At 39.3% G+C, this 26,588-nt stretch overlaps 1 protein-coding gene across 2 annotated transcripts in view; it reads left to right on the top strand.

Moving 5' to 3' along the window:
• DNAJC13 (DnaJ heat shock protein family (Hsp40) member C13) overlaps positions 1–22,768 on the top strand; it is a 123,033-nt gene extending 100,265 nt beyond the window's left edge. Inside the window, exons 46-56 of one of the 2 annotated variants that reach the window (XM_065877076.1) lie at positions 418–517; positions 2,683–2,757; positions 3,000–3,112; positions 8,201–8,370; positions 8,530–8,572; positions 8,951–9,124; positions 10,901–11,080; positions 11,515–11,655; positions 13,299–13,442; positions 16,148–16,247; positions 21,910–22,768. In XM_065877076.1, coding sequence (XP_065733148.1) covers positions 418–517; positions 2,683–2,757; positions 3,000–3,112; positions 8,201–8,370; positions 8,530–8,572; positions 8,951–9,124; positions 10,901–11,080; positions 11,515–11,655; positions 13,299–13,442; positions 16,148–16,247; positions 21,910–22,016 — 1,347 coding nt within the window. In that variant the 3' untranslated portion in view covers positions 22,017–22,768. The remainder of the gene's footprint in view (positions 1–417; positions 518–2,682; positions 2,758–2,999; positions 3,113–8,200; positions 8,371–8,529; positions 8,573–8,950; positions 9,125–10,900; positions 11,081–11,514; positions 11,656–13,298; positions 13,443–16,147; positions 16,248–21,909) is intronic. The other variant, XM_065877075.1, reaches the window with a different exon arrangement.
• Positions 22,769–26,588: the final 3,820 nt, after the last annotated feature.

The raw sequence follows: 26,588 nt of genomic DNA on the forward strand, positions 1-26,588 counted from the left end.
AGATGATTATCTTCCTAATCACTTGCCACCCCAAATCTACAATTGGAAAGCACTACAGTGTACACCATAGTTCTAGAGCATGAACTGGTGTAGAATTGAAGCCTTCTTATAAGCCTCAAGATTGTGAATGGGTGCTAAAATATTTGTTTAGATGATTATATTTAATTCTTACCTCTAAATTAATAGAAAGCTAATGTATATAATATATGCATTAGCATTAACATTTTTTATTCTCAAAAGAACAGGCCAATCTTTTAAAATTAAACCCTTGCCTAAAAACGAAATATATTGTCCTCCAAACATTTTTCTCACTTTGGTAAAGCCTTTAAGTTTATTTAGGTCTGACTAATTTGACTTAATTTGTTTAGGTCCAAAATTATTTCCAGAACTCTTAACATCCTATTGATTAATTTTCAGGTTGTGAATATAGTGACGTCTAACCAAGACTGTGTCAACAATATTGCTGAATCAATGGTTTTGTCCAATTTATTGGCTCTTCTACATTCTTTGCCATCAAGTACGTATATTCACTGGAATTTTTGAAACAACAGTACAGTCAGCCCATTGAGGGGAGCAGTTACACAGATGATACAAAACCTCTGACACAGTGTTATCCGTGTTTTGTTTTGGAATATTTTAAGTGGTATTCTTTTTTTTTTTTTTTTGTGGTACGCGGGCCTCTCACCGTTGTGGCCTCTCCCGTTGCGGAGCACAGGCTCCGGATACGCAGGCTCAGCGGCCATGGCTCATGGGCCCAGCCACTCTGCGGCATGTGGGATCCTCCTGGACCGGGGCATGAACCTGTGTCCCCTGCATCGGCAGGCGGACTCTCAACCACTGCGCCACCAGGGAAGCCCTAAGTGGTATTCTTTATATTAGATGTGTCTTTCTAATTATATTTTTACATAAGTTAATTATTTTGCATTTCTCATATCAAAAGTTGAAAGAGGTAAGAGAGATCCAAAAGCAAAAGGAAAATAATCTAGGATTTTCAATTTGTTGAGTATAAGCTACACATGAGTAATTGAGAATTGACTAATATTCCATGGTTTATTAAAAAAAAACACACACACACAGTTGATCTTGGATGATAGGAAAAAATACTTAAGATAAAAATCACCTTGTGTTAGCTTAAAGTTCAACCCTGCATTATTTGTCCTTTACTGATTTGATGCTGATAGCAACTGTTACCACCAAATGATATCAGTTTTTTAAAATACACCAACCTGATTTCTTGAATACAGCCTGTAATAATATAGACTCCTTACAAACTGTACAGTCTTCTAGCATAAGTGCTAGGATCAACCTTGAGATTGCTTTTCAAAGGCAATTGGCGATACTAAGTCCAACTTTGCCACTTAACTGTCAGCAGACATTGCTCAGTTGGCTTTGCTAGCCCCTTGGAAGTCATGTTAATCTTGACTTCACACCTGTTCACCTCCTTGAGAGCAGCAACCTGTCGCATTTGTTTTATGCCCCAGTGCCTTGCACGTGTTAGGGTCAGTGAATTGAGTGGAGTTCAGTTTCCATTGAATATTTTTGTTTTCTTTAATGACGTTTGAAATAGCTCTTTAAAATGACAACTTTTAAAAGTCATTCACAGATTATTTTTATCATCCCTACAACCTTAGTTGGTTTTTCTTTTTTTTTAGTTTTTAACAGCTTTACGAGGCTTCAAACAATGCAAAATTAAACTGATTGATGAAGTGAAGAATGTTACAGAAGTCATAACTTGAAAGTTATTTTATATTCATATCGGATTTATATAGTCCAGTCATTATTTTAATCTTACCGGTAAAATAGCTGACATCAAGATATCTCAGCCTACTCTGCTATCATTTATATTTTAGACTAAATTATCTTTAACTGTTTGCTAAGGGACATTAAAAACATAAAATGTTAACTTCCTCTAACCCCTCCAAGGACTTGTTTTCCTTTGAAACTATGGTTAGAACAGTGGTAGGTTTTCCATGAAGTACTGTTGCTTCTCTTAAAAATCTGCTTTTGAGTGTTTTTTCTCCTGCCTGTTAACTTAGCTCATTCTGGGTACCATCCTTTGTTGTTTTAGTCTCAGCCTAATACTTGGCAGCCTTCACCCTCTTTGCCAACTCTTTACTCCTTTGGTCACCTGTCTGTTGTTGCCATTTTGACTTTAGAAAAGTCCAGTAGCTGAGTCTACTTCAATGACAAGGGTGAGAAGCGCACAGACTATGTGCAGAAGGATGCTATTGTGTCTTAGATTGGAACAGTGTCTTGCAACTGTTACTTCCTACTCATTTCTCTAAGATACTAGCACCACATAAAAATTGTAGATCCCTGAATAGAGTGTTCTCAGGGTGTCAGGAGGTGAGAAGATTTTGTTTGCACAGTGAACAGTGAGGTAGCAAGACAGTATGGCATAGTGGTTATGAGTATGGATTTTGGAAGTCAGACTTCTATAAACTTCTATATACCTCAGTGGTATAGTGAGCTGTATCTCTCACTAGCTATGAATCCATGGGTTGGTCAAACTGGGTCTCAGCTTCCTCACTCATGGAGGCCACAATTCCTGTCTTGCTGGTTACTGTGAAGATGTAAGTATAATACCCTGTGTAGAACACCTAGTTCAGTGCCTGGCACTGGTGCCCAGTAAATGTAAGCTAATGTGATGATACATTCCTTGAAATGCCTTTTACTTTGCAGGTCGTCAGCTTGTTCTGGAAACTCTTTATGCTTTGACATCAAATACAAAAATAATCAAAGAAGCAATGGCAAAAGGTAATGTATGGAGTGCTTTCTCATCCAGTCATGCTCAGTAATGGTGAGGCTTATTTTGAGCTGCTTTGTATAGTCTGATAAACTAGAAGAATGCTTTGGAAGGCTTACAGTTTAAAAAAAAAACCAAACTGCATTGAGTTGAAACAAGGTTGAAAATGAATTCTACTATGATTCTATGATTAGAAAAGTCATTTTTTTTTTTTATTTAGAGTATAAACACTAATTCTTTCTTTCCTTCACAGGAGCTTTGATTTATTTACTAGACATGTTCTGCAATTCAACACATCCACAGGTTCGAGCCCAGACAGCTGAACTTTTTGCTAAAATGACAGCAGATAAACTAATAGGTCCAAAGGTGAGCACAAAATGGGTTCTTAGAAAGAAATTATTAAAGCTCTGTAACTTTGATAACGGCTTTCATGAGGGTTACCAAAGTCCGAGATGGTGAGGAAATAATGTGAAAGTTGGAAGATCGACATATCTGAAATTATTCCTATATATTACTAGTTAGAGAAAAATTATAGTCGGCAAAGCCTGCACTAGAATTGAGAAGTCTTAAGAGAGTATTTGAATTATGGTGATAAAACTGTTCATCTCCCTTGAAGAAAGAACAAAAGTATATTTAAGTTATGACGGCTGATACGTTAGGTTAGACTTTCACACTTCGAGGATTGGCCTGTGGAGGTAGCTTGTGAAGGAGATACACCCCACACCTGTATTAGTTAAAGCCATATAGCACGTGAGTGTAAGGCACCTTTGCTTCTCCTCTCTGCAGGGAGATCTCTCATTAAGAATCTGGAGCTAGGGCTTCCCTGGTGGCGCAGTGGTTGAGAGTCCGCCTGCCGATGCAGGGGACACGGGTTCGTTCCCCGGTCCGGGAAAATCCCACATGCCGCGGAGCGGCTGGCCCGTGAGCCATGGCCGCTGAGCCTGCACGTCCAGAGCCTGTGCTCCGCAACGGGAGGGGCCACAACAGTGAGAGGCCCGCATACCAAAAAAAAAAAAAAAAGAATCTGGAGCTAATAAGATGATCTCTGGAACCATGGTCCAATTTGCAGAGCAGGAACCTGTTAGAACAGCACTTCTAAATAGAATTGCATTCAGACACAGGTGTAATCAAAGTCCCCTTCTTCTGTTATTAAATCAGTTTCACATGAAGTAATGCTCACTGAAGCCAGCCCAGATATGAAATAAAGGCTCCTGAGCCCCCACTTCCAGAGTGTTAGGTTTTACTTTACATCAGTAAAACACATTAGATTTAGTTGTTTTTTTTCCTTGTCTGATCTCCTGAGAATCTGTCACAGGACCTGGAACAGTTTTACTTTGGGAATATGGTTAATAGTCTGTCATCAACAGGGTTGACAGGATAAGGGCGATTGCATTTGGATACCTATAGCAAGGGTCCATAAAATCATGAACATCGATTTTTAAAAAAAAATTTTTGGCCACACCATGCACGGCATTTGGGATCTTAGTTCCCCGACCAGGGATCTAACCCGTACCCTCTGCATTGGAAGGCAGAATCTTAACCACTGGACTGCCAGGGAAGTCCATGAATATTGATATTTAATATTGAGTTTTCTTAAAGCTAGAGTTGGGTAGCACATAATTATAATGTCTAATATTACATGTTTTAAATAATGTTTTAGATATTTAAAATAAATATGTACTAGAATTGATTTTTGAGCGCTTCAGTAATTTTTTGACCTTTGAAATACATGAGGGACAAATTTTACCAAGGTGAATATATTTACACTTAAATTTTCTGTATAGGAAAAATATAAGTGTCAGCTCCTTAATTGAATGATTTGCAGCAAGAGATTCTAGAACTGGGGTCAGTAAACTTATTTTCCTTTTTGGTAACAACTTTATTGAGATAATAATTGACATGCCATACAAGTCACACATATGAAGTATACAGTTCATTGGTTTGGGCAACAACAATCAATTTTAGAAACATTTTCATCAACCCAGGAAAAAAACCCATTCCCTTTAGCAGTCACTTCCCATTCACCTTCCCCTTAGCACCTGGCAACCACTAACCTACTTTCTGTCTCTATAGATTTGCCTCTACTGAGCATTTCACGTAAATGGAATCATATGTGTCTTCTGTGTCTGGCTTCTGTCACTTAGCATAATGCTTTCAAGATTCCTCCATGTTGTAGCATGTGTCAGTACTTCCTTCCTTTTTATTGCCAAATAATATTCCATTGTATACATATACCACATTTGTTTTTCCATTTATCATTTGAAAATGGACATGTGGATTATTGCTTTTTGGCTATTCTGAGTGAGGCTACTGTGAACACATGTATACCAGTTTTTGTGTGGCTATGTATTTTATTTCTCTGAGAGTAGAATTTCTGGATCATATGGTAACACTATTTTAAACTTTTCAAGGAATTATCAGACTGTTTTCCACAGTGGCTGCACCATTTTACATTCCCACCAGTGATGTGTGAGGATTCTGATTTCTCCACCTCTTCTCTGACACTTGTTATACTGGGTGGGCCAAAAGGTTCGTTCAATTTTTTCCATAAGATGGCTCTAGTAGCACTTAGCTGTCTTTAACTTGATTCAAAACAATTTTGTTAGATTGAATGTGACAGCTGTCATATCAGCGTGCATTTAAAAAAAGACTTAATCAATATTGGTTAAGTTTTGTGTAGCCATTTTAATATTGAACATTGTCGGCATATTATGCTTTATTATTTCAAGAAAGGTAAAAATGCAACTGAAACGCACAAAAAGATTTTTGCAGTGTATGGAGAAGGTGCTGTGACTGCTGGAACGTGTCAAAAACGGTTTGAGAAGTTTTGTGCTGGAGATTTCTTACTGAACGATGCTCCACGGTCAGGTAGACCAGTTGAAGTTGATAGCGATAAAATCGAAACAATAATTGAGAACAATCAATGTTATTACCACGCAGGAGATAGCCGACATACTCAAAATATCCAAATCAAGCTCTGAAAATCATTTGCACCAGCTTGGTTATGTGAATCGCTTTGATGCTTGGATTCCACATTAGGTTAAGCAAGAAAAGCCTTCTTGGGGCTTCCCTGGCGGCGCAGTGGTTGAGAGTCTGCCTGCCAATGCAGGGGACGTGGGCTTGTGCCCCGGTCCGGGAAGATCCCACATGCCGCGGAGCGGCTGGGCCCGTGGGCCATGGCCGCTGGGCCTGCGCGTCCAGAGCCTGTGCTCCACAGCGGGAGAGGCCACAGCAGTGAGAGGCCCGCGTACTGCAAGGAAAGAAAGAAAAAAAAAGCCCTCTTGACCGTATTTTCTCATGCAATTCTCTATTGAAACGTAATGAAAACGTTTCGGTTTTAAAACAAGTTGTGACGGGCAACAAAAAGTGGATACTGTACAACAGTGTGGAATGGAAGAGATTGTGGGGCAAGCAAAATGAACCACCAGCAACCACACCAAAGGCCGGTCTTCATCCAAAGAAGGTGGTGTTGTGTATATGGTGGGATTGGAAGGGAGTTCTCTATTATGAGCTCCTTCCAGAAAACCAGACAATTAATTCCAACAAGTACTGCTCCCAGTTAGACCAACTGAAAGCAGTACTCCATGAAAAGCGTCCAGAATTAGTCAACAGAAAACACATAATCTTCCATCAGGATAACATAAGACCACGTGTGTCTTTGACGACCCGGCAAAAACTGTTACAGCTTGGCTGGGAAGTTCTGATTTATCTGCCGTATGCACCAGACATTGCACCTTAGGATTTCCATTTATTTCAGTCTTTACAAAGTTCTCTTAATGGAAAAAATTTCGTTTCCCTGGAAGACTGAAAAATGTACCTGGAACAGTTATTTGCTCAAAAAGATAAGTTTTGGGAAGATGGAATTATGAAGTTGCCTGAAAAATGGCAGAAGGTAGTGGAATAAAAGGGTGAATATGTTGTTCGATAAAGTTCTTGGTGAAAATGAAAAATGTGTCTTTTATTTTTACTTAAAAAACTGAAGGCACTTTTTGGCCCACCCAATATATCTTTGTTGAGTATAGTCATCCTAGTGGGTATGAAGTGTTATCTCAGGGTTTTGGTTTGCATTTTCCTGGTGCCTAATGATGTTGAATGTCTTTTCATGTGCTTAAGTGGCCATTTGTACATCTCTTTTAGAGAAATGTCTGTTCACATCCTTTGCTCATATTTTAATTGGGTTGTCTTTTTACTATTGAGTTGTAATTGTCCTTTATATATTTTGGATACCAGTCCCTTATCAGATATATGATTTCAAATATTTTCTCCCATTTTGTGGATGTCTTTCCACTTTACTGATGGGGTCTTTTTTAAATTTTGATGAAGTCCATACTATCTTTGTTGTTGTTGTAGCTTGTGCTTTTAATGTCATATATAAGAAGCCATTATCTAATCCAAGTTTACAAAGATCTATGCCTGTATTTTTTCCCAAGAGTTTTATAGTTTTAACTCTTGTATTTATGTCTTAGATCCATTTGACCCAGAAAAGTGACACACATCCTGTTTTGTGGATGCTCTCTATCATGTAACTGACAGTGTTTCCTTTAGTTCATTAGCTGCTAGGAGTTCAGGGCTAAATTTGTAATATATTGCTTGCAATTTTACAGAGCTTTTGATGTTTCCTTTGTGTACTGACTTTCTATTAGTCTCATTCATTCAAGTAAGAATCTGAATGAGTATACTCAGAGTATACACTGAATGAGATATTCATTCAAGTATCTGCTTGTGCCAGGGGCTGAAAATACAGCGACAGCAAGACAGACTTGGCCAGGGAAGTTTTCTATAAGATGAGATTTGAACACAGACTTGAATGACACAAAGGAGGGAAAACTATGTGAGGACCTGAGGGAAAAACTTATCTTTCCAACCTTCATTTTCCCTTTGTCCTTATGCCTCAGACTAATTTTCAGTTTGTGTGTATGTGTGTGTTGGATATATTTTTTAAGCTGTTTTTTAAATCCTTTCTGGAAAAAGGCACAGTATAATGTAAAACATAATATAGCAAAATAAATGCACTAAAAAATACTTGTACGACACAAAGGTAGCATGAGAAAAATTTGTGAGGGTGTGGGGTGTGGGAGGGGTGGAGGGACAAGGCAGCTAAGGGCCTTCTGGGAAGAGGGAACAGCATGTGCAGGGCAGGATCTGGCAGAGTGGTGTGCTCTGGGAACTTCACACACCACTGGTGCTGAATTTCTTAATGTTTCTTAAATTTGAGGAGGAGAGAGGAAATGAACCTGGATAGGTAAGTAGTAGCAGGTCGTAGTGAGTCTTGTTACCTTTGCATAAACCAAGGTTTATCTGTTCTCTCAGTCCAGAATTTTTGGATGATAGTTGTGGCCCATATCAGCCATAACACAAATTACAGCAACATTCTATCTTAGAGAAATGTAAAGCAGACCAAATATTGAGATGTTTCCAATAGGTCTTTTTTCTTTCTCAAACCTCCTCATCTAGGTTCGAATTACATTGATGAAATTTCTCCCGAGTGTTTTTATGGATGCCATGAGAGACAACCCTGAAGCTGCCGTCCATATTTTTGAAGGAACTCATGAAAATCCTGAGTTAATTTGGAATGACAGCTCCAGAGATAAAGTGTCCATGACAGTTAGAGAAATGGTGCTCGAGTAAGTCAAGAGACACGCAGTAACTTAGGGCCTTCAGGTGGGGTCACCGGGCAGGCAGGCATGCCTCACGTCTGTCACCTCTCTAAGGCTTACTCTACATGCATGAAAGTGTGTCTTGTGACTGAAGTTTGATGTCCTTTCCCCTTTTTTTTTCCCAAGGCACTTTAAAAATCAGCAAGACAACCCTGATGTAAACTGGAAGGTAAAGTATACTTTTATTCAGAGGAAGGAATTCTACATTTTACTGTAAATTTTTGTTTTTTTTTTTAAATTCCTGATGAGTGAGTTTAATGCCAACCTTTTAGATACTTTGTCATTAAGAAACTTAGGTCTTCCCCTTGAAAATAAGGTTTTAAACATAAAAGTAGGAATACTCACTTTCAGAGTAAGTAATTTAATCAAAGGACTTTTTCTGAATTTTGTTAAGAGAAAATAAAACAATAATTTTGATTTGATTATATTAATGACTGTTTAAGGACTAGTTAATTTCATAACGATTTCTTGAATAGGGTTTTTATTTCTTGCTTAATGTACAACTAATGATGAGTAAGTGACTTGACTATTCTTTCTCTATTTAAAGTTGCCTGAGGATTTTGCTGTGGTGTTTGCAGAAGCAGAAGGTGAACTTGCTGTTGGAGGAGTTTTCTTGAGAATCTTTATTGCACAGCCAGCTTGGGTTCTAAGAAAGCCTAGAGAATTTCTTATTGCACTGCTAGAAAAGTTAACTGAGCTCCTGGAGAAGAACAATCCTCATGTAAGCTTTAGCTGTCAGCCAGACATTTCGTATAGTTTGCTAAACATGTTGATAGTGTTTCTGTTAAAACACCATCCTCGTTGACCATACATTAAGAATTGGCTACCTCTTTCAATGTAGCAGCCACCCTTAAATTCACATATGCCTTGTCAAAAGTGAAACTTCTTGGTAAAAGTTGGAGTTATGTATATTGAGAGGATGCTATTTCTAACAATTATAGTAGCTCTGAAAGGTTTCTGCCATCCCATTTCCAGTGATTGGATGGTTTTAAGGAGAAACCTAAATGTGCAGTGTAGAAACCTAAATGGAAGTGTGTCCTGCTAGGGCATGTTCTTCACTTAGCTTGCCATAGATGGCAGGAATGACCCTACTTAAAAAAATTGACAGGGGAGTCTTAACTACATGGGTGAACCCTGTACCTATGCTCAAAGCTAAAGGCTAGCAGGAAAGCAGGAGTGAGTAGGAAAGTAGACTTGGTCTTTGCTCGGCAAGTCATAAACCCTGATGTAATATAAGCTTTTGTTATTTGAACTCGTATATTGAAAATAATTGAGGTACATAATTAATTAAACAAGCTGGCTATAGAGGTGATTAAGAGCCCGATCTGTGTTAGATGGTCCTGGACCCCAGTACCAGCCCCACCAGTGACTAGCTCTGTGACCTGGAGTAATGCCTCATGATTCTGCCTCAGTTACCTCATAGAAAGGTAACAGCATCTGCCCCTAAGGCTGAAGTTTTCATGAGTTTTGATAAATGTGGAGTACTTGGTATAATGTCAGGTACTTAGAAATCATTAGTTACTATCATTAGCTTTGCAAGACTTCAAAAAAAAATTAACATTACATTAGATATTTACATATGTCTTTCTATAGTCACATTTTCTCTTTACTAGGATTTTTACTACATATATAGTTTGCTTAAAAAATGAAATCCTGGGCTTCCCTGGTGGCGCAGTGGTTGGGAGTCCGCCTGCCGATGCAGGGGACGCGGGTTCGTGCCCCGGTCCAGGAAGATCCCACATGCCGTGGAGCAGTTGGGCCCGTGAGCCATGGCTGATGAGCCTGCGCTTCCGGAGCCTGTGCTCCGCAGCGGGAGAGGCCACAACAGTGAGAGGCCCGCATACCACAAAAAAAAAAAAAAAAAAAAAATGAAATCCTCAGAAAGGAGAAACTTGGAAACAGAAAAACGTATAACATTTTCCTTCTATATTGCTTTCTTATTCGGTGCATCCCAGCTTCCATGTTTATTTAAGACATGTTATGTTATGGATATATATGTTTGCATATAATGGTATAAGCTACAGGTCTTTGCAATCCATTTTCCACAATAGAAAGTGCATTATGGCAGCCAGACATGTTAATTAGTAGGATTTTTAATAGAACTGGGGAAAACATTTTCGCTAGTTCTTCATTCTCCTGAATTACTGATGTTCTTTGATATTGGCATTTCTATAACATCTGAAAATTTCTAGTAATATCTTTTGAGAGATGATTTCTTAATAGACATCTCTTTTATCTGCAGTAGAAATGAGATGTGGAATAGAAATGCCCAGAGAAAGGCTGCTTAGATTAATGTATCACATTCTTAAAGTCTTTTAAATTCATGCCTTTGTCAAGATGGGGAAGTTTGTTGTTCTTTTAGGATTTAGGGATCACTTTTAAGTATCAGCACTTAGAACTTGTGGGCCCTTAGTAACACCAAATAATTACCAAGGATGTTTAGGACTTCATCAGTATTTTACAGCTTGCTTGTTTGTTTGTTTTATACCCTCTCCAGGGAGAAACTCTGGAAACTTTGACAATGGCAACAGTATGCCTCTTCAATGCACAGCCTCAGCTGGCTGATCAGGTCCCACCATTGGGCCATCTTCCCAAAGTTATCCAGGCGATGAATCATAGGAACAATGCCATTCCTAAGAGTGCCATTCGAGTTATTCATGCCCTGTCTGAAAACGAGGTATTGATGAATCCATTTAGTAGCTTATAGCTCTAGAATTTATCTGTGCTCCCTCTTCCTGACTAATGTACATTGAAGTATAAATCCCCTTCCTACCATGTGCCTTAATCCATATGAGCCTCATGGTATTGTAACAATTCTTAAACTGGTTTAAATGATCTGATTAATAGGAGACTGAATTTGACTTAGTTCATTATTAAACTTGAGCTGAAGGGACTTCCCTGGTGGTCCAATGGTTAAGACTTGGCACTTCCACTGCAGGGAACATGGGTTCAATCCCTGGTCGGGGAACTAAGGGATTTTTGGCATGGCACGGCCCAAAAGCAAAAAAAAACTTGAACTGAATGTAGGTTTTTCATATATTATTGTGGTATTTACCTTGTTACATAAAATATTGCTAGTCTACAAGTAACCTTCTCTTTTTGGGCACTTAGCTGTGTGTTCGAGCTATGGCATCTTTGGAGACGATTGGCCCACTGATAAATGGAATGAAAAAGAGACCAGATACTGTTGGTCTAGCCTGTGAAGCAATTAACCGAATGTTTCAGAAGGAGCAGAGTGAATTAGTAGCACAAGTAAGTGACTTTCTAGATTTCTATTTTAGGGAAGGCAACATACCAAACAAATAGATTTTCACTTACTTAGCACTGATTTTGGTTTCCCTGACTTGACAGAGAGGTAACTTGTGAATTTGTGCATGTGTAATTTTATATTTTATACACACACACACACACACACACACACAGGCACATGTATATATACACACAGAAAAGGTGGGCCAGCTACCCAAAATCCTACCAATATCAAAGTACTTTTGTGATGTCTGAATTTTAAATTTTGGTTATTTACTAAGCATTTATCCTTAACTTGCTTTGTAAAATTTATTTTATCCTTTTTGGAAAGATTCATTCTGTTTATTCATTCCTTTGTTTCTTTTAAGTCATGTTCAAAAAACATGCCAACTTTTTTATAGTCCTTTTCAAAGAGACTACCCATCTAATGAAAAGAAGACTTAGTGGGTACCAATGTTGTAGACACCAAGGGAACAAAAAAAACATATAATAAATTTAGAAGCCATTGAGAAAGTGATCTTTCTGAAATACAACTCTTAAAAGTGTAACTCATTCTTCACTTAAAAATCCTTCAGTGGTTTCCCATTACCTGCCAGATGACAAAGTGACATTTGACATCCTTAGCCTGAATACAAGGCCCTTGCATCCTTATTATCTGGCCCTCCTATTTCCCAGCCCCTTTTCCTCTCACATCTTCTCTCCCCATCCACCCCCACTTCCATCCCTGTTCCTTGTTCAGTCAGGTTAGAAGTACTGAGTACATTTCAAGGAGATAATTGGATGCTCTGAGGTTCAAACTTATAATTGGCTAGGAGGGTTGTTGTATTGGAAAGAACATGAGTTAGTTCTACCACTTGATGGCTCTGTGACCTCAGGCATGATATTTACCCTTACAGTACTCAGATTACTCATCTGTAAAATAAAGTTATGACTTCTCACAGGGTTGTTCCAAGAATAATATCTGTAAAAAAGAGGTAGACTGACTTAGTTACTTCCACCTCTTTCCTTTGAATCTCAGAGTGGGCAGTGAAAATTGTGTGGTAGCAGAGTATTATTTAGCTTTTATTAGGCTGATAGAAAATGTATGGTGAATGCAAAGGTTGATGTTTTAAGAAAATGTGAAAAAAAACTAATATACTGCCAATATTGTTGCCCATCAGTACATGTCCTTAGAGGAAGCAGACCAGTATACTCGCTGAAGCTCAGGTTCTGTACTTTATAGGTCCAGACACAGATTCCATTACTGTCTAGCTCTGTGACTGTCAACATATTTTACCCTCCATGCGTTGATTTTTCCATCGGCAGTATTATAGTTATGCCTACATCATTAGGTTTAGGGAGGATTAAGTAAAATAATCAGCATATAGCATTTAAAATAGTTGACGGAACAGAATAAAATCTCATTAAGTAAAAATGTCATTATTATTAGATACCCTCACCCCCAAAATTCTGCATCTGGCATTAAAATAAAATAAAGCAGAGTGTCCTCTTCCAGATATGGTTCTGGGGGTGAAATTATTTCCTCAGTGGATGGCTTACATTTTTTAAAGCGTATATATTTGTGTCTATCTATATATATATATAGACACAAAGACACATATATACACACATGTACACACATATGTATACTTAATATTATCTTCTAGGCCCTGAAAGCAGATTTGGTCCCATACCTCTTAAAATTACTTGAAGGCATTGGCCTTGAAAATCTGGACAGCCCAGCAGCCACAAAGGCTCAGATTGTTAAAGCTCTCAAGGCAATGACTCGAAGCCTGCAGCATGGAGAACAGGTGAGTCTACATAGAGGTAACTTTGATCTGCCAATTACAAGGCATTTTCAAAGCCAGGTGTCTTGGCCTTTGGTGATCTATGCACCTCAGCTCAGGTTCCACCTACAGGTGTGGTTCTTGACCGTAACTGGAGCAGATCCCAAGACCAGGGATGGACTAGCATAGCTGCCTCATAAAGCACAAACTATATACTCAAATAGTCACTGGGAGGATTCTTTCTCTGGATAGTGGTAACATGTTGCACATTCTTCAGCATAGAAGAATACTGAGCATTTAGTTGCCGGTTAAGATTAACTTTCAGTTCTAGGAGTTACTGTGGAGTAGTGATAACCGCATTCATTAACCATCCCATAATACCATTTTAAAAGATACAGAACATCATTTTAGTTTCATCTCCTTCCGTTACTAGCACTTACAAAGTGTTGGCTTCCTTTTTGTTGTAACTTAGATTCTATTAATGTGTTTCAGCCGCATGCATATGCTGAGTTCAAACCAGTTCAGTAATTTAATTTTCCTCATTGGTTTTATTCTTAATGTTGCTTCTGAGGAGTTCCTTATTCAGTATTATTATATAGCCCTATCTAGTAACGCTCTCTTTTTTTAAGGTGAGGTGAAATTTACACAACAAAATTAACCATTTTAAATTGAACAATTTACTGGTATTTAGTGCATTAACAATGTTGTATAACCACCACTTTATCTAGTTCCCAAAACTCTGTACCAATTAAGCAGTTATTTCCCATTTCTTCTTCCCCTCAGCTTCTGGCAGTCACCACTCTGTTTTCTAGGAATTCACCAATTCTGGACATTTCACATAAATGGAATCATACAATATGTGACCTTTTGTGTCTGGCTTCTGTCACTTAGCATGTTTTCAAGGTTAATCTGCGTTATAGTGTGTTTCAACACTTCATTCCTTTTTTTTTTTTTTTTTGCGGTACGCGGGCCTCTCACTGTCGTGGCCTCTCCCGTTGCGGAGCACAGGCTCCGGACGCGCAGGCTCAGCGGCCATGGCTCACGGGCCCAGCCGCTCCGCGGCATGTGGGATCTTCCCGGACCGGGGCACGAACTTGTGTCCCCTGCATCGGCAGGCGGACTCTCAACCACTGCTCCATCAGGGAAGCCCTCATTCCTTTTTAAGGCTGAATAATGTTCCATTGTGTGTATATGCCACGATTTGTTTACCCATTCATCTGTTCATAGATGTTTGGACTATTTCTACCTACTAATGTTCTTCTGTAGGTTTAAATTGACTTAAAGCTCTCCTTTAGTGAATCCACTGTGTTTGTGTGTTCCAAATAAAGAAATTTTTTTTATGCTGTTGTCCCTCCTAGCAGTATTATCATTTGAACTATTTAAGGTGATAATAAAGAAGAGAGACAGCATGTGCTGCCGCAGTCATTAACTATATGTTGAATAAAGTTACCTGTGGGTGTTCTGAATGCCAAGCAAAGGCACTCCTGTGTACCATGCACCGGCAGTTGTCCTCCCCTCCAGATTCCTGTTGATTACAATTAGCAGAGCAACCTTGACACCCACCTTCCACTCCCAAGGGAAGGAAAGAATTATGATAGTTTCCAAAATAGGAACTTTAGCACCTTCACAACTAATCACTTCCACCATTGCTTCTCCCCAAGGTTGGGACAAAGAGTCTTTTGGACTCACACAGTCCCCGTGTATATCTCTACTTTAATGCTTACCACTAAGTTATCTGGCATTGTCTGTCTCCCCTACTAAACTGTAGGCACTTCAGGGACAGAGAAAGTCTTTCTCATCTTTGTGTCCACTGTGCAACCCACATATGAGGTGCTCAATAAATATTTGATCTGAACTTTGATATGCGAAAGATATCCTCTACATTGGAATTTCCTAAACTTTGTTTTTTAATCTATGTCACAGAAAGAAACATGTCTTCCATCTTAGTCCAATACACATTTACACACATGTTATTTATACTCATATGTGTATATATATCACAGAACAATTTTGCCCACTTTACATGTGATACTCTGATGCTTTCTATATTAATCTATTTTATTTTCTCAAGCATGTTGAGCACAACTGTCTTAATAGATTTCTTAAACTTCTAACAGGTCACATCCATAGTATGAAAAAGTGCTTTAAATTGTAGCTTGAGGGACTTCCCTGGAGGTCCAGCAGTTAAGACGCCGCACTCCCAATGCACGGGGCCCAGATTTGATCCCTGGTCAGAGAACCCGAATGCCGCAACTAAGAGCCTTAATGCCACAATGAAGATCCCATGTGTCGCAACGAAGACCCGGTGCAGCCAAATAAATAAATAGATGTTAAAAAAAAAAAAAAAAAAAGTTGTAGCTTGAGTTTTGCAGTAGCTCCTCCCCAAACCCCTTCCTCAGGAATACTTCATGAACCCACACCACACTGTCAGCCAGTTGTTACTATCACAAGAACATCTTCATGCCAAAATTACATACAAGTCAGTAAGTTCAAATAGTAGAGTCCAAGTTTAGAGGGAAGACTGATTTAGGGACTTCTTTGCATCTGGCTTAGTGAGATGTGCCTGATGTAGAGTGTCTGATGAATGTGAGGTCTTGGTTCATCTTTGGTTCTTTCTTCAGGTGGCCTCTTCCTTTTGTCTTGGAAGTTTGCTTTTTCTCTTTAATTTCATCTACCAACATCTAGCACTTAGTTTGTTTAAATTCAAAGAGTTTGTTTTACTTCCCTAGGTGAATGAAATCCTGTCTCGTTCTTCAGTCTGGAGTGCCTTCAAAGATCAGAAACATGACTTGTTTATTTCTGAGTCACAAACAGCAGGATACCTCACAGGTAAACCACACCAAATTCTCTTCCCTAAGACACATGGCAGAAGCCACTTGGACCTTTCTTTTGCCCTGTCTAGACTAAAAATGGCATTTAGAGGGTTTTCATAGGTTCCTAGCTACCTGTCTTGGAGATGCTGTGGGCATGCAGTGGACCTCTGGTTCTAGCCCAGACAGCATGCGAACTGCTGTGGTGTTGAATGTGTGCTGACTGCAACGCGGACTCTGCTTAGTTTTGATCCAGTAAATCCATGGTGTTATATGTTGTATTTGGAGTATGGCTGTATTAAAATGTTTATCTTGAACATATAACGAAAGAGTAGAGAAATATCTACTCAGAAATATCAGTATCAGAAACATGATAGCATCGTTCCATTCTGTCAGAATACTAGGTTGAAATGCCAAATATGCATACTCACACGCGAAATATTTTTTCTTTGAAGTTACCAGTGATTAATCTGAAGTTTTACTAAATATTTAGGGTTTATCTTTTTGTGGGAGGAAATATGTGGGTATCAAAGGAAAGGATGTTTTACTGCCTAGGGATCAGAAGATAAAACACTTCAGAAGCTTGGGACATTTGTCCATTTGACAGACTTATTTTAGTAAGTCTGAAAATGAAATATAGTCTTTGGTATAAAAGTTTTTAGTTTGAAATTAACCTTAGGAATATTAAGTGGTTCTTGCAGTCTGCCTGAAATTATAATATTTTTTAAAATGTCAGCCCTGCGTCCTCCTCTAACCAGAGATGATGTAGGTAAATTGAGAGAAAAAATTAATTACCCAGCGTTTCTCACACCAGTGTAACTGTTTTAATAATCTTGATCGCTAGTATAGAAATTTATAAATCCTGAAGACCAAATCTTAAATATTCAGAAGTGAGGACTTTGGAGAAAGTTTTACATGGTTTTAATTTTAGATGTGGTTGTGACATTACTGTTTTTTCCTCCACTGTGACCTGTTTAATATTAATCCACTAAAATTTATAATCAGACTTCTAGAGTTTATGAACATGTGGTACATGTGTGTACATTAAGAGTAGAGTGCCATGGGTTTCCCTTCTACCTTTCCCATCCCCTGCCCTATGATTTCTATGGAGAGAAATACCTAGAATATAGTCTTAGTCTCTTCCATATCTCTTTCAAATTCGGGGTAAAGCTGTAGCTTCTAAGTAGGGGTATGTTCTTATAGACACACTAAAAACTTTACCTCTTTAGACTCTTTTCCCAAAAAGTTTACAGAATACCACTTTTTCATGGTATTATATTCATTACTTTGTATGTAAGAATGGTATGATTGGAAAATCTGCTGTATTTTTTCTGGCTGAGAGTAAACTTATTTAAAATTTTACCTTGAAGAATAGGAAGATGTAGATTACAAGCAGGGACAGGAAGCCCTCTTCTAATTCTTTTTGTTCTTGAGTGTACTTCACATTCACTGCATTCACTGACTTGACTGGATGGAATAAAAGACTGCAGGTGATCCTTGACGTACTAACAGCTGTGGGTCAAAAGGTCTGTCGTTAGAATACAGAAGAGAGAAGTATTTATCTTCAGAGACCTACAGTTCCTTTAGAAATCACTTGGTCCTCACCCCCACCCAGATTCCCTAATAACTATAGGAAAAGTTCAGGGAGCCAAAAGGTTTCTGTCTGTGCCTTTCCTTTTACTTGGATCCCTGGGGTGGCTTCTGAATGAGTTATGAGAAGCAGCTTTGATGGGCTGCAGAAGGTTAGGGAAATAAAAAGGCTGGGGTTTATAAATTTCTTCACATCCTTGGTCTGGCTCAGGGGGCAGCAAGTTCCATATAAAGCCATCGAGGGGTAGGTGGTATAAATCCCAGCCTGGAAAGGGCCTGGAGTTTTACTGTGGCCATTCTGAAGGTCATTGTTGAAGCCCAAGGGCACATCAGTTGATGTGGGACAATCTGGACTAGCTCTGAGCTGTGTTGGCCCCCAAATTGTCCAGTTCTTAGCACATCATCAGTCTGGGATGTTCTTTTGTTGTGAAAGTACTACCGGTTGAACCGATGTATATTTATTGCTTGGGTTGCCAAATGTTTTCTATTTTGTGTTTGAGCTTTTCCATTGAATTGTGTGTCATTGTTTGATAAAAGGGGCTAGTACTTCTAATAATGATAAAATCCCGTTATGTGGAACTCCATGGAATGTATACAGTGTTGTGTTGAATTGGAATTTTAAATTTACCCCATCCTGCCTTCAGTCTTGAGAAGATTCAGTTTGTACCAGCCTCTGTCTAATCAATTTGCAAATGAAATAACGTGCTGTGAGAACATAAGTCGTCACCATCCTTTTCTTCCAATAAGTCGATTTTGTTTAGGAGATGGGGAGAGATGAGAGAAAGCTAATTACTATTTCAAAATAAGATGGGAATGACTAATCACATTTATAATTTTCTTCTTCTTGGCTGCTGAGCAAATGTCACTCAGTCACATGTTCAGGATTTGGAGTAAAAATTAAAATATCCTAGGCAGGATTACTCAATGTTGATAAATTGGGATGAGACTGACCCTCTAGCCTGGCATTATTGTTTTGTTTTATGATAAATGTTCATCTAAAAGTGCCTCAATGGGACTTTACCCACGGTGCAGTTAAGCTGTAACTGCTCATTGTGTAGGGCCTTGGGTTACTTAGCCATTTATTTTGTTTTAGAAGAGCTTGGTGCTAACAAGCTCAAAGCCCTATAAAAATAATTTCAGCAGTGAAAATCCTCAGATTTCCTCACCTAGAAAATCAATAGAGAAAAAAGGAACAACAGGGAAAGAAAGAGTAGTGGGCCAAGGCAAAGATGCTTTTAGGAGCTAGAATTGGAGATGAAGAACTTTGTACTATATACTTATTTACTTCTATTTAATTAGAGGCATGTGAAATAGTTATCTTGTTTTCCTAAGGTCATCAAAGGGAGCAAGGGTGCATTTCTTGGGCCTCTCATCAAACTGGTCCATTAGTTCTTTGCAGAGTTGGTTTTTATTACCTTTTGGTTTTCTTTTTACACATGTCCAAGACTACACAGTGGGAGCCATGTTAAGAAAGATTCCCTAAGGTCAGTGTCGGTTTATTGTAGGACATTGCTGCTAAGACAGGGCTTCTTTTTTTTCCCCCCCCACTGAGAATCCCATGTTCATTTTCACCAAAGGCCGTGCTCCTTCCACTACTCCATCATGGCAGCCAATTCCATTCTGTGGGATTCTTGTTTTCACATCCCTCTTAAAGAGTCCAGCTGCCTTACACAGTGTGCCATGTGCCCCGTTTCTGGCAGCCCCTACTCTTTCCTGCCATGTTTCTCTGGAGAACACAGTGTCGTATCCTAGCAGACTGTAGCTTCCAGCCCCTAGAAACCAGACATGTCTGGAAGAGGCCAGGAGTGTGAGGGAGAGAGTATCTCAGACTTCATTTAGAGAAATACCAGGAATTGACTTGTCTTTCCTAAAGAGGCAAATGGTGGGGCTAGAATTTGGTCTCTTCTGAATAATCCTTCTAGGCCCATCATTCACAATTTAGATTTTAGCTCAGAGGTTCCTAAACTTTCTCAGTTCACAGTGCCTTACTATCTTAGCCTTTTTTTTTTTTTTTTTGCGCTACGCAGGCCTCTCACTGTTGTGGCCTCTCCCATTGCGGGGCACAGGCTCCGGACACGCAGGCTCAGCGGCCATGGCTCATGGGCCCAGCCACTCCGCGGCATGTGGGATCTTCCCGGACCCAGGCACGAACCCGTGTCCCCTGCATCGGCAGGTGGACTCTCAACCACTGCGCCACCAGGGAAGCCCTATCTTAGTCATTTTTTTTTTCTTGATCTACCCCTAAGCCAAAAGAAATGCTTAATAATTAAGTTTGTTAAGTAGTTATATCCAAACAACTTGCAAGTAGTTGTTTGTATGGTATCCAACAGATGTCACTTGTCTCTCAAATTTAAAATAGCCCATGTGAATTTGCCCCTGGGTGCCTCAGCGTGTAGTCTGAGAACCACATCCTTAGTCCTTTCTCTATATGTAGCATTCATGATTTGGTCTCATAATCTATTCATTTGATGTGAACTAAGTTGAGCCCACATCAGAAGTGCTCAGGAACTGTACCAATCTGGAGTGTTTAGGGGTTTATTCTTAAGGGTTGCATCCTTGGCGTGTGCCCTAGCAATCTTGCTGCTGCCTGAAGTTCAGAGTGGCAGGTTGGTGGGAAGTGATGCAACCGTGTGGTGCTATTGCTCTGAACCGCTGTCAGGGGGGTATGGTCTCTTTCCTGAGCAGTCTGTGGAAGGCCTGGTGTCCTGATTGGTGGAAAGCAGGGTTGATAGATGCAGGCCCACCTTGCCTTAGAAAAGGGAAAATCCTTTTTCTAGGTTTTCTAAGTTCCCGGGCGCTCCAGGTGGCAAGCGGCACCTCACGTGAGCTGAGTTGTCTCTGGCCACTGTGTAACCACGTGCTGCATACACAGTGTCTGCTTTCTTCACGTCCTCAGTACAAATGTTCATGAGGTTAAAAACAAGATGAATCTGAATTGTCCCCCTTTTGTCCTGCTTCAGTCCCTGTTATACCTTAGCCTTCATCAAACTGCTCTGCTGTTTGCACTTCCTTATGACTTCCCTTGCTGCTTATGTTTCTTTTTTCCCCTCAGGTGTCTCTCCTTCCCTTCTAACTGGCAGCAGTCCCCTTCACCTCAGGAGCGGGCTTTAGATCCGCTCTGCCAGGCAGCTTGCTAACTTCTGTGTAGCTCTCTGAAGCAGGTAGAGAACCATTTTGCTAAATGCATGCCGCTTCCACTGCTTTTCTAGTCCTAACCCTTCAATGTTCCTTAGCTGTTTGCCTTGTTTCCTATGATCTCAGCTAAAAGTATTGTTCAATATGCAGTATTATGCTACAGTACGGTGTCTCTTGCAAGTACTCTGTACAGTTGTGCAGTGATTCTGAGGTGTAATTAAATGTCTCTGCAGTTCATGATAAACTAGAGGACTAAAGCCATTATATGCTCATAGGCCACATCTTCATAAATGCTGGCATAGATAATGGCATTTTTGTGCACTAGAGATTGTTAGAATCAAGACATATAAAACTAAAATATTGATACCTTTTCCATAGCACTCTTATTTTTTCCTATGAGCGATGTCCAGAGCTTGCGTTTTCTTTCTCAGAGACCTTGGTGTAGCAACCCTTGTTCATTTGGTGTTACTTGTTATAGTAGCATTTCTTTGCACCAAATGAAAATAGGTTATCTTGAATGTGGATAGAAGTGTTTTTTGTTGGGAATTCATCATGTATGACTTTCGAATGGACTGACCCAAGTACAGAGTTTCTTTCCTCTGTTCCTATTTTTTCTCATTTGACGTTAGCTATATCCTTCAGCGTCCAGGATTTTTTGAAAGATTGAACTTCCCAGATGTGAGAAGGGAAATTTTTTTCCATATTTCCACACCCGTGTTACTGTCCAGTATAAATTTTGAAATGATTTTTAACTTTGTCATATAGTAAAGGCAAACCATGAAAATGGTGCTGTGTAGCTGTTTTAAAGGTTTCGTTGTATGCTTAGGTAATCCTAATAGATTGTATCAGTTCCTTGTGATGGGGTGCTTGACCTGGTTCTGACATTTTTATAAAGGTCAGTGTTCTCACGTGACTCTGCTCTTTAGAAGGTGTGTATTTTCCTTTCTCTCTTGCAGGACCTGGAGTTGCTGGCTACCTTACTGCAGGGACATCGTCATCAGTCATGTCTAACCTGCCGCCTCCCGTAGACCATGAGGCAGGCGACCTTGGCTATCAGACTTGAAACTTTCTTGAGAGACAATAAACGCTGAAAGGCCAGTGCCCCGTCCACATTCCTCCAGCTGATACGTTGAAGAAAACTCTTAACTGCCTTCCTCCTGGTTTCATGACAGTGTTATTCCTTTTTCTATAAGTATATTTTTATTTAGGAAAAAAGTCAGTGATTCTAATTGTATCACGTTATAAGAAAGCACTCTGTGGATCAACCTAAGCAGGTACACAAGAATTTTTTTTCTTGATGTATGTAAGCACATTTTGTTCCTTTATATCTGTTTACAAGACTGTGAATCAAAAAGACAAAACTTTCTTCCTAGTTTTTATAATGTTTTTTTGAACTAGTGTGACTGTGGGGTTGAACTGCAGTCTACAGAAATTGGGAAATCTAAGTCACCCCTAAGAAGGGCATTTCCCTCTCCTGCATCGAGTCTGTGTGGCTGTTCTCCTACCGTCGAACACTATTAGGTTTTGTCCTTGCACCTGTTCGCTGGTATCCTCTCCTCAATTATTAACCTTCTGAGAGCTCACAGCATACATCAGTATGTATAACTGGCTTTACCAAATTGAATGAAAAAGGAGTTGTGCAAAAAAATTTAAAAATGGATGTCAAGATGTTATGTAAGAGATTAGTGTAATTGTGAAATGTTCTATACATTATCAAATATATAAAGCTTTCTATATTGAATGTACATTATACAGATCATTCTTATGTGTACATAAAATTTTAAAAATAAAGGGAATTGACTGCTTTGTTAATGAGATATATTTGTTCTCGTTTCATTTTTCCCTTTGAAGACCTTGTATATCTTTATTTCTAAGACAGATTTAGTAGTAGTAGCAGTAAACAGACTTTGCCTCACATTTCTAGTATCTCATACAGCTACATTGACATATATGTTCATTCCTAAATCCCTTCATTAGTATTTCAACCACATCTAAATTTCAAGACACAGACAGCATCTCATTTATTTTCCATACAATATTCAGGAATGGGTCAGGCTGTTAATAAATAGTTTAATGCATGTGACACATTAATTCCAATATTTTTAAGAGGAAAGAAATTTAAAGAGTGAGAGGAGATTTCACATAACACAGATTTCAGCACCAAGGTCTTCTAGTGTGATCACAGACTACAAGAAAATATAAACATGTAAAATATATACAAACACTTCTTAAAGAATAAGGAACTATCCAACCCTCCAAGTTGCCTTTGAAAGCAAGAACCAAGTTTATTCCACAGTTGATGTGTAAGAAGAGCTGGAATGGACACTTAATTCATATCATAAATTGTTAATTCAAAATTTTCCATCAGATTTATCCATCTCTCAACTTAAAGATTATGGAGTAATGTACCCATGTAAGTATTTTAACATATACCTAGGTTTTTAGTTTCTAAGAGGCAATATTTAGTTATAAAAATATGTTCACTAAAAGAGATTCTAACAGCTAATTTAGGAGTAGGTGTTTTAGAAGAGCATAAATCAATACAACAATATATTTTCTTTAAATACTAAAAGAACATAAATATTGTGAATATTTACAGTAAAGGCCCATTTAAATAAATCTGCAAGTCACTGATGTTTGAGTACCAATAACAGTTCATCTTTTTTTTTATATTTGAATTTTATTTATTTTTTATACAGCAGGTTCTTATTAGTTATCCATTTTATACGTATTGGTGTATACATGTCAATCCCAATCTCCCATTTCATTACACCACCACCAACTCATCTTTATTGAACATTATGCCAAGCATTTTATAAAGTGTCATATGTGCATGACTTCAATTAATCCTCAGCAAACCTATGGGCTTGTTGCTGATATAATTCCCATCTTCCAGGTGAAGAACATGAGGTTCAGAGAGGCAGAGCACCTTACCGAAAGTCACACAACTAGTAAGTAACAGAGTAAGAAATTAAAACTACTTTTACTTGACACCATAGTCTGTTTTCTGAGCCACTATCCTGAGATAGCAATAATCTCAAATAGGTGTATGTGACTAGGAAGACTGAGTTTCTTTTTCTTTTTTTTTTTTAATATTTGAGTTATTACTTTTTTTTTTTCTTTTGGCCACACCTCACGGCATGTGGAACTTCCCCAACCAGGGATCAAACCCATGCCCCATGCAGTGGAAGCACAGAGTCTTAACCACTGGACCACCAGGGAAGCCCCTGTTTTTCATTTTTAAACATTTTTTTTTGTAAACTAAAACAGGTATAGAAAATCTCACTGAACAAATTAGTTTAGTGAATCACTCTTGACCTCCCAGGCAGGTCAAGAACTTTGCCAGCCTCTCCAGAAGCCCCAACATGTGCCCCCATCAGAATCACAGCCCCTCCCTTCAAAAGTGACCACTTGTCCAACGCTTCCTTGTGTGACTTCGTAGTTCATCACCCACATGTACATTGCTAGACACCAGAGTTTGGTCTTGCTATTTTTCTTTTTTAAATGTGTCTTGAGTCTCTTTCAATCTGGCTGCCCCTCCATCCCTTTCTTTTCCCCACCACTTGTCTGTCAAAGTCCCTGCGGCCATTTGACTTGTTGGTTTTCCTACAGTTGGAAGTTGCTGATCACACAGTCATGGTGTAATTCAGGTTGGTCCTCTGTCCTCTTTTGGAGTGGAGGTTTTATCTGAGATTTATGCGTGGGGAAATTTGCCCTGAGAGAGAAAAGTGAGGCAGCATGAGCAGGGTAACAGGAAAGTAAGTATAGGATATCTGGAGGGGTGGGGTGGTATGGTGTGGGTGGCATATAGGGGTCCAGAGAGAACCGAACCTGAGGCCTAGGGAGGGGCCAGTTGGGCAGTGTCCTGAGTGCCAAGCTGAGGCATCGGCATGCAGGCCCAGATGTGGTTCAGGAATGAGAGCTGTGTTTTAAAATAGCAGTGGGCTGAGATCAATTTGGTGTGTTTGTTGGTGGGGGAGGGTGGTGAGAGGTGGCAAAACTGAAAGGCACTAGTGACACACAGCCCATCTAAGGAGCAACGCAGGGGACGAACACGGGAAACAGGCAAGAGACCACTCTTGGAAGTCATATGTAAGCCCGAGGATTGTCACTAGATAATCAGCTCCAGAACCCTTTTCAGTCCAGAAATTCTGTGATCCCTTTCCTAATGCATATTGTCCGTTATGTGATGAAATGTCTCTAAATGCCTAAACTTTACTAGGATTTGGGGAAGCGCAATTTGCAAAAAGTATTGCAGATAAACTCAGTCTGTTTCTGGCAAACTGTTGACTAGAAATTTAACTACCTGCTTGGAATGCATGGCCCCCTATATGGTATAAGCACTTCCCTTTTAGTGGCCAGAGGGGCTGTGAGCAAGGAATGCAAAGGCTCCCTTGCATTTGTTCCCTTATCTATAAAATAATGATCATTCTTAACCCATCCTTCCCAGGGCTGTTGTGAGGATTAAATACGCCTGTGAGAGGGTGTTGGGAACTGTGAGGCCTAAGAAGAGTGATAATAATGGTGAGCTGTTGTATCAATAGCAATTTTTCTCATTGTCTTCATACTTGGGATCAGGAATAGGGTAAAACAAATTCCAAGGACACTTTAGGTCAACATAAAGTGATTTGTAATTTTTTGTTAGTTTTAAAAATAGTCATGTTGTTATGTAATCGCTAACTAAAAAGTCATTATCTTGGCTCCAAAATCAGAGATTCCATAATTTTTGGTCAGCAAAACCATGTTTCCTACACACTAAAACATCTTTTCCCTTAAGCTGCTGCCTGTTTACCATCAGATAAGGTCCAAGAGGCAAGACCCAGAGAATGATTTAAATTTACTTCCAAATTGAGGACGCTTAACAACTGAGTTGAATGAAGAGTTCTGTACTAAAACTAAAACACAGACTGTTTACACAGTCAAATGAGTCTCACTATAAAATGAAATGTAGAATTCAGAGTTTGGAGTTGGTGGATTAGAAAAAGCTAGAGAATACAGAATTCCTTGGAAGGCTGATTTCTAGCAGGCAGGGATGCCTGGACAGCAGCAACCAGCCTCCAGTTTCCATTCTGCTATAAAGAGAACAGAGCTAAAACCTTGACCTGCAAAGGTCCGGTGGGTGGGTGCACAGAGGTGGCAGCTGTGCCCATTGGAGAGCAGCCTCTGCTTGGCTCCACTGGGACCTTCTGGGGGAAGAAAAGTCGCAGTGTGCTAAATGCTCCCATGCTCAGGAAGATAGTATCAAGTCTGGATTTCCATGTGAAGTTGGCTTTTAAAATATGGGCAACCCATTCAAAGTTTTTAAAACCAAGTGGACCATACAAAAGTACCTGCAGATTAGATTTGACCCAAGGGTATTCAGTCCTCTTGAAATGAGATCGAAAATAGGGTTACACAGAGTTGGATGAATGTGCTTTCTGTCTAATGAGTTAATTAAGTCAGTTGTATTTTTAAATGACCGAACTGCTGTTGCAGTATGGGGTAGTTTCACCATCAGGTGCACTCCTGCTGCTTTCATGAAGAGAGGGAAGAGGACAAGACTTCAGCAAAGCTGTCATTATGGACTGAATATTTGTGCCCCGCCCCCACAAACTCATATGTTGAATCCCTAACCCCCAGTGTCTCTGGAAGTAAG

The sequence above is a fragment of the Phocoena phocoena genome, chromosome 4 (assembly GCF_963924675.1).
Source record: "Phocoena phocoena chromosome 4, mPhoPho1.1, whole genome shotgun sequence".
Lineage (NCBI taxonomy): Eukaryota > Metazoa > Chordata > Mammalia > Artiodactyla > Phocoenidae > Phocoena > Phocoena phocoena.